The sequence below is a fragment of the Coffea eugenioides genome, chromosome 11, assembly GCF_003713205.1.
Source record: "Coffea eugenioides isolate CCC68of chromosome 11, Ceug_1.0, whole genome shotgun sequence".
In the NCBI taxonomy this organism is placed as follows: Eukaryota; Viridiplantae; Streptophyta; class Magnoliopsida; order Gentianales; family Rubiaceae; genus Coffea; species Coffea eugenioides.
The window spans coordinates 42,325,387-42,332,877 of NC_040045.1; the positions used below are offsets into that span (position 1 = coordinate 42,325,387).

General features: G+C 35.8%; 1 protein-coding gene across 3 annotated transcripts; it reads left to right on the forward strand.

Moving 5' to 3' along the window:
- The first annotated feature begins 2,647 nt into the window (after window positions 1-2,647).
- On the forward strand, window positions 2,648-6,724 carry LOC113754197 (ACT domain-containing protein ACR4-like). 3 transcript variants are annotated; one of them, XM_027298554.1, is made up of 8 exons: window positions 2,648-2,821; window positions 3,872-3,941; window positions 4,043-4,088; window positions 4,177-4,291; window positions 4,385-4,452; window positions 4,539-5,132; window positions 5,258-5,362; window positions 6,039-6,724. In XM_027298554.1, the coding sequence occupies exons 2-8, from the start codon at window positions 3,895-3,897 to the stop codon at window positions 6,378-6,380; spliced, it is 1,317 nt and encodes a 438-aa protein (XP_027154355.1). In that variant the 5' UTR covers window positions 2,648-2,821; window positions 3,872-3,894; the 3' UTR covers window positions 6,381-6,724. The 3 variants fall into 3 exon arrangements, with proteins under 3 accessions (XP_027154355.1, XP_027154354.1, XP_027154353.1); XM_027298553.1 differs by lacking the exon at window positions 2,648-2,821 and adding an exon at window positions 2,869-3,137; XM_027298552.1 differs by lacking the exon at window positions 2,648-2,821 and adding an exon at window positions 3,665-3,778.
- The last annotated feature ends 767 nt before the right edge of the window (window positions 6,725-7,491 follow it).

Consider the following 7,491-nt stretch of genomic DNA (forward strand, 5'->3'; position numbering starts at 1 on the left):
CATTGCCATTATCTAGGACTAGCATAAATCTAGAGGAATCAATAAATTTCACTCTAGGGTTGGTTTGTGGCGGCTGGGCATTAATTAGATGAGTTGGGGTTGGAGTTGTGTCGAGGGTATGTCAAGTTGAATGAAATTTATGGTGACTTCTTGAAAGTTGAAACCACCCCACAACCAAAATTTAGCGACTTTGTCCCTTTGAGATTTGATTTGATTACTAAACCATAAAAATATATACTGTACAAATCATGATTTTTCTGTCAAATGATGTAGTAATAATACATATACCCCGTCTGGAAACCACTACCTTGAACATTCCCACCCCCAGAAGCATAATACTAATTATCTGTTTTTCTTTGAACAAAAAGATTGGTTTTCCACTTTTCTTCTTGGTCCTAAATTTTGATGGATTTTCTGCATTTGAACCGGAGGAGAACATGAAAGAACTGCTCATACTTTTTGAACTTTAATCATCCAAAAAGGCTGTGGTAGTTTGATTGTTTATGAATATTCCAACTTCAACTTCAACTTCAACATAGATGATTGATGACAGGGCTGTAAAATTACTGTGGGTCGCGTGCTGTTGAAAGTTACTGAGCATGATCTGAGGATACTTTGACCGTATTACCAGACTCGTATATATTTTTCTCCAATTCCACAAAAGAAAATCACCTACTCGTTGAAAAGTGAGTTATAGTTAGACCAATGAATAAGATGACATTTACCACAAGTTTGCCCAAATGATTTGCACAAACACACAACTGTCACTTTGACTCCAATGATTTTTATAAATGTTTGTGTGCAATAATTGATTAAAATGTCCAAAGTTCAATTTCTCCTAATGAATAGATGCTAATTTTTTCCCTTATTTTTCTTTTAGGTACTAACCTCTCAACCGTTATTGTTTTGTGGCGTTAATTTCATGTTTTGACTTGTGCTTAATTGAAAAATCAATTCAACCTTAATTATTACGTAAATTCCATCATATTGTGTATAGTTCGTGGAATGACCTATGCGCTTATGTCTTCATAATTGACTTGAGGGGAAAAAAATATATGTAACCGACTTAAATAGCAAACCAATATTTTTTGGGCTCGCTTTATTTTTCTTAGATATTAAAAGCTTAAAAATGAAGGACATAATTTAAAATTGATACTATGAAAGAGATGAGTGATTACTCTCAATACTGTAAAGATTATAAAAATATTAGACCCCGTCAACAGAGCATTGAATTTTCCTTGTTCTTTCTAGTTTCTTCATGTATGAAAAGGATCAGTTCCTCGAACTTCACAAAAATTATGGATGGAGGTCTAACAAAAAGACGATTACAGTGAATTCAAACAAGTTGACCTTCTAGTTGATCTATTTGAACCATATTATACTGTATAAATTAACAAGTTAAAGCCATAGCTTCATCATTTTCCTATGATAAATCTTTACTAATTTCTTACGGTATTTCCCAATCTGAATACGGATTTCCCTTTTAATTATGCTCATGTTCGATTAAACAATTACATCACCTTTTTTTTTTTTTTGAAGAATCTATTACCAATTATGTTAGCTTCCATCTCTTTGTTGTTTTTGTGTTCGATTAACCTTGTGAATTAACTTAATATTGTGTTCATATATATTGCCCAAAACAAATATCTTGTTCATATTTAATTAATCCAATGAATCAACTTTTACCATATTTCATATTCATTAATCTTGTTGTTTTCAACATAACTACTTCTAAGCATTGTAAGTACCACTAGTACAACCATTTTATCAAAAACATTTATAAACTAAAGTTTGGTTTAGCAATAAAAAATTCATTTAGGGTAAATATAAATAGGATATAAATATTAGGAAAAATAGTTCAAAACGTTCTTTACATTTCGCTAAATGAATTTTTGAATCCTTCAATTTTAAAATGGTAACTTTATATTCCTTACAAAATCAAGACGGTAAAATTTGGTTTCAAACTATTTTTTCGATTACTTTTATCCTGATCCATCACGTGACCTATACGTGAACATTTCTTCATGAGCAAAAAGATTAAATCTCATTTGTAATTAAATAAATGATCTGATCCATATTTATTTTTGTTCCTAAAAAAATAGGATTTGACATAGACTATATTCATTTTTCTCCTAAAAACTATGATTTGATTTTACTAACGTTAATTTATAAGGGATGTTAAGTTAATATTTTAAAAGCGAAGAATGAAAAAATTTATTTGATAAAATATGAGAAATGTTTTGAACATTTTTTATAAATATTATACATTTTTAATATTTCACAGATATTGAATGTGCATTCAGCACAAGTATATATAACTGGTGGTGCCATAAACATTCCCTAACCCAAATACCCAATAGTAATAAAAAGAATCATAAACGGTAAACCGTTAAGTTTTCTTTCCCCCTCCACACACCTTGGAGACTTTTACTTCTCCCTCCTGGAACACGTGCCACAGTAAATTATCCCATAGAGGAATCTTTCTTTTTTTTTTTGACTCGATTAAATTTGACAGTCAGCGCATTTTAGAAGACCCCCACGCGCTCAGACACCTTAACCGCCAGCGTCGTTGCTAAAGTGCGCCCCACTTCTCTTTCTTTGGGGAGGTACTTGTCCCTCTGAATCTTTAAAAGCAACTGAAATTAGAAACCCCAGTGCAGAAAATAAAACACCAGCACAGCAGTGCTACTTTCCCTCCATTCCCACACGCTACACGCACTAATCTAGGCATATTTTACCCATATACTATATTTGTATTTGTCTTTACACACAAACGAAGAAAGTATAACTGCAGATATTGTCAAAAGGCACGGGTAAAAAGGTGTGTTTTTTAGTGTGTGAACTGTGATTTTTTTTTCCTTTTTTTCTTTTGAAAGTTGGTCCCATGATATTTCAGATTCACCCAGGCTTTAACTAGGTGGATATTTGCTTATTTGGCAATACAAGTATAGAATAAGTAGTATAATTTTTTGGAAATATATATTTTTTAGTCCTATATAAGGAGGTTAGGGGGTTGTCAAGATTTTGTTGTCTTAAAGTTGTGGGGACTCTTTTGTTAGCAAATTAGAGTATTTTTGGCAACCCAGTTGAGAAAATTCAAGGTAACATCTGAAGAAGAAGATCAAGAATTGTAATGGGTATGTGCCATTTTTGCGCCTTGCGGCTTATTAGTCCTTCAAATTTGTGGTTTTTTTGGTTCAAGAATCTTCGTGGGTAGGTAGTGATTTCAGTTTAGTCCATGTTAATTGGGTTTATGGGTTGTGTTTCGAGTTTTTTTTGGTTCTTGTTATTAGTCTTGGTTATTGGGCTAATGGTTTGCTGGTATATTGTTGTCTTTTTTGGTAGTTTCTTGGTCATGAGAATTGGTTGAGTGCTGTTAGTTGTGTAATCTTTATTGAATGTTTGGTATGTCCAACTTCTGATTTCTAATGATACCTCCTTCGCTTGCTTTCACACACAGAGCAGGTGTGTTTGTGGGTGTAAATGTACCTCTGTTTGTTGTGTTGTGTGTGCTGAATACACTCAATTGTGTGTGTTTCAATGGTCTGATGAATTTCCAATGAAACACAGAGCCCCACCATCCCCCACCCCACACAGACAAGCAGCACAAGCACCTTTTTTTTTTTGAGGGTGGCTCAAGGCTTCTTAGTTGGCCTTGTTGATATCTGGTTTATTCTAGTCCCCATTCAGATCTTCATGATTGGTCAGCTTTTTATTTTTATTTTTTGCCTCCTATACTTGCTTCACACTCATGGTTCTGGTATCTTCTTTGTGATTGGTAATTGTGATTCTATTTATCTTATATAGCTTCAGCTTTTACTTTGGCCTAACCTAAAGTTTGTTGTTTGCTGTTTTTTGTCCCCCCCAAAAGCCTCGGTGAGCTATTCACAAACCATGGATGATGAGTACGAAAAATTTATTAGAAGAATGAATCCACCCAGGTATCTATTTGCCTTTTCCAAATTCAATTTGTGCCATTTTACTTAACCCTTAAGGCTCAGAATTCTTGATTTTTACTCCAATTTTTCCATATTCATGACAGAGTTGTTATTGATAACGAATCTTGCAAAAATGCAACTGTTATACAGGTATTCCTTTCTGAGCTGCTCTGAGGTATGAGTAGATGGAATTAGTCTGTATTTCTTTTGTTTGCTTAACTTGGTTCCCTCGATGCAGGTGGACAGTGCTAACAAACATGGCATACTGCTGGAAGTTGTACAAGTGCTAACTGACCTTAATCTGATAATTACCAAGGCTTATATATGCTCTGATGGAGGATGGTTTATGGATGGTAAAAGCATTTTTCTTTCATTTTTCCGAGTGTGAACATAATTTACCAGTAGTAGATGGAGTAAAAGATAGATATATTTGATTCTTTTTGCAGTCTTCAAGGTCACTGATCAAGATGGGAACAAGATAACTGATGAAGGGGTGCTAGATTACATTCAGAAGGTGAGTTGTATTGAGTGTGGCGACTTCGAGTATTTTATCGTTGCATTTATGGGCAAATCCAACTCATTCCGTTGGTTCATCTTCAGTCGCTTGGTCCAGATTCTTGTTTTGCGTCGTCGATGAGAAGATCTGTTGGGGTTGTACCAGGAATGGACCACACCTCAATTGAATTAATTGGAAGTGACAGACCAGGTCTACTTTCTGAAGTCAGTGCTGTCCTAACCCACCTAAAATGCAATGTGGTGAATGCTGAGGTTTGGACCCACAACACCAGAGCTGCAGCTGTAATGCAAGTAACTGATAAAGAAACTGGGGCTGCAATTACCGACCCTGAGAGGCTGGCTATGATCAAGCAGCTCCTCTGTAATGTACTCAAAGGCAGCAACAAGTCCAGGGAGGCTAAGACTGTTGTTTCACATGGCGTTACTCACACTGAGAGAAGGCTTCACCAGATGATGTTCGCTGACCGAGACTACGAACGTACCGGCCATGAGACCTTAAATGAAAGAGAAAGGCCTAATGTCAATGTTGTTAATTGGTGCGATAAAGACTACTCAGTAGTTACAATCCGGTGCAAGGATAGGCCCAAACTCCTCTTTGACATAATCTGTACGTTGACTGACATGCAGTATGTGGTTTTCCATGGAAATGTTGATGCTGAAGGACCAGAAGCTCATCAGGTAGTATATGAATTTCATGATTACGCAGCAGACGCTGTTGGAATTTGGGCAGTTAAATGGCCTTTCTTTTTCTTTTTCTTTTTTGGTTGTTTGTACTAATTTAAAGTCCACTTTTGCATATGAAGGAGTATTGTGTAAGACATGTAGATGGATCCTCTGTGAAATCAGATGCGGAGAGGCAAAGAGTAATCCAATGTCTTGAAGCAGCTATTGAAAGAAGAGTATCTGAGGTAAAAAATTTTAACAACCGTGTTAATAACCATTAATGAAGTTTGTCTTAATTTGACATCAGCTAGTTGTTGCGCTTGAACTCAATCTTGATTTTATGCATTTTCCACTTGGCGGAAACTAGTTAGTAGCAGTGCATGTGTGTGAAATGGATTGGTGAACATTGTACTGTTAAACCAGAAGTATTTGTGTGAGGTAATTGGCGAAAAAACACAAGAAATAAGAGCCATGATAAAGATAACTTGGAAGTGTTTAATGGAATGATTCAATTCTGACTTTTTTATTTTTCGCGTATTCTCCCAAGTTGTACTTGGCCATTTTTAGACTCTGCCGCGATGACACTTATAAATTGATGCTGCTATGTGGTAGTCTCAAAATTAACAATGCCGAAATGAGTACAATTTTCATATAATTTCAGGCTGGAGTTTAATTTTGTTTCAATGTTTATTTTATGTGATATTCCTATATGCACCCGATTTTGTTTCATGCCAAATGCTTGCTTCATTTGATCTAGTTGCCCTCTGGCTTTGGACATGTTATTTTAAATAGCTGTTGCTTGCATATATAATTCATGACCAATGTGGATAGAATCCTATTTCATTGTTTTTGTCCTGTTTTCTATCTGTTCTTAAGGCTCATACATGACTTTGACTGCTGATTTGTTGGTTCTTCATCCAGGGATTGAAACTGGAATTATGCACTACAGACAGAGTTGGGCTTTTGTCTGATGTCACTCGTATCTTCCGTGAAAATAGCCTTACTGTCACCAGAGCAGAAGTGTCAACTAGAGCAGGCAAAGCTTCTAATACATTCTACGTTAGTGATGCTTCTGGATATCCCATTGATGGAAAGATTATAGACTCTATTCGGCAAACAATAGGACAGACAATACTCAGAGTAAAAGGTTGCCCAGAAGAGTTAAATCAAACTCCACAAGAATCTCCGACAAGGTTCCTCTTTGGTGGTCTCTTCAAGTCCAGATCCTTTGTCAACTTCGGCTTGGTTAGATCCTACTCTTGAACGCGTTAGTTCTTAGCGCTTCTGATGTATATTCCTCAACTTAGATATCTACGTTAGGTTTTTATCCAAAGTCAGCACCACATACAGCTTGTTCTTGAGGTTGAAAAAGAAAGTTAGAGATTGAGGTTAGTCTTTAGTGCCTGTAAATATTGTCCAGTTACTTCCCTTACCTATGTATTATTCATGCATCCAATATAACGTTGGATTGATGAATGTTGTGATGGAATTTTAATCATGCAATTGGCAACAAAGATTGAGTCAAGAATGAGCATTGGTGCAGGGCATATCTTTAGCTATTCTAAAGTTTATGGCAGTATTAGTCAATTGTATCAATTTTCTGTTCTCATCTCCCTGTTTGGTAATACTTACTAGCTTGAGAAAGCAAGAGTAGAAACTTATGTTTGACATGATTCTTCAACTGTTATTGAAGAATTTGAAATTGAATGGTACACCAATGGAAGTGGGCATTACAGAACTCGCATACGTTTGAAAGCTGCTATAAACTAGCACATTCTTTTCAGCTTGTGTTGGATGGAGAGATGAACTTTGACTAGCCGACACCCTGTTACTGTCAGCCGTGGGTCGGCGACCTACATAATTTTGTATGACGAGAAGGTTATAGTTGACTTCCTAAGACCTTCATTCATTTGAAGATTTGTCAGATAGAGACAGATGATTAGAAATAGTTTTGCCGGTCTGAACGTCATTCTACTATATTTTGTGAGTTGATTTTCTCACACAATGCGGTGCCGTGAAGGAGATGAGTAGCTTCTTCATTTGTTGGAATACAAAAGTCTGTGATGTTTCTTAGAGGTTCCCTTAATTGACTATCTCCTGGCCTGTTGTATACTTCCATATCTTGAGAAATCTTTTACCGGGTTTCTTGACGTAATGGATGCAAAGACGAGATCAGTTAATATCAAAATGTCGTGTACGATCCAACTAATAGTACATGCTATACATGATGGCACAAGGAACTTGACCAATAGGAGTTAACCTTTTGTTGACACAGTTTGTGCAGTAACTTTGACGGCTGACTCTGGAAAATTTTTGGATTGTAAAGTTTTCTAAACAAAAATTTTTACGTTTTCCAAGAACATACGTACATTTT

Bases quoted from the DNA above. Each gene is read 5' to 3' on its own strand.
- LOC113754197 (XM_027298552.1), top strand. From the start codon at position 3,697: ATGATTGGTCAGCTTTTTATTTTTATTTTTTGCCTCCTATACTTGCTT. The intron at 4,089-4,176 runs GTATTCCTTTCT...CCCTCGATGCAG, and splicing joins AAAATGCAACTGTTATACAG to GTGGACAGTGCTAACAAACA. The intron at 5,363-6,038 runs GTAAAAAATTTT...TTCTTCATCCAG, and splicing joins TTGAAAGAAGAGTATCTGAG to GGATTGAAACTGGAATTATG.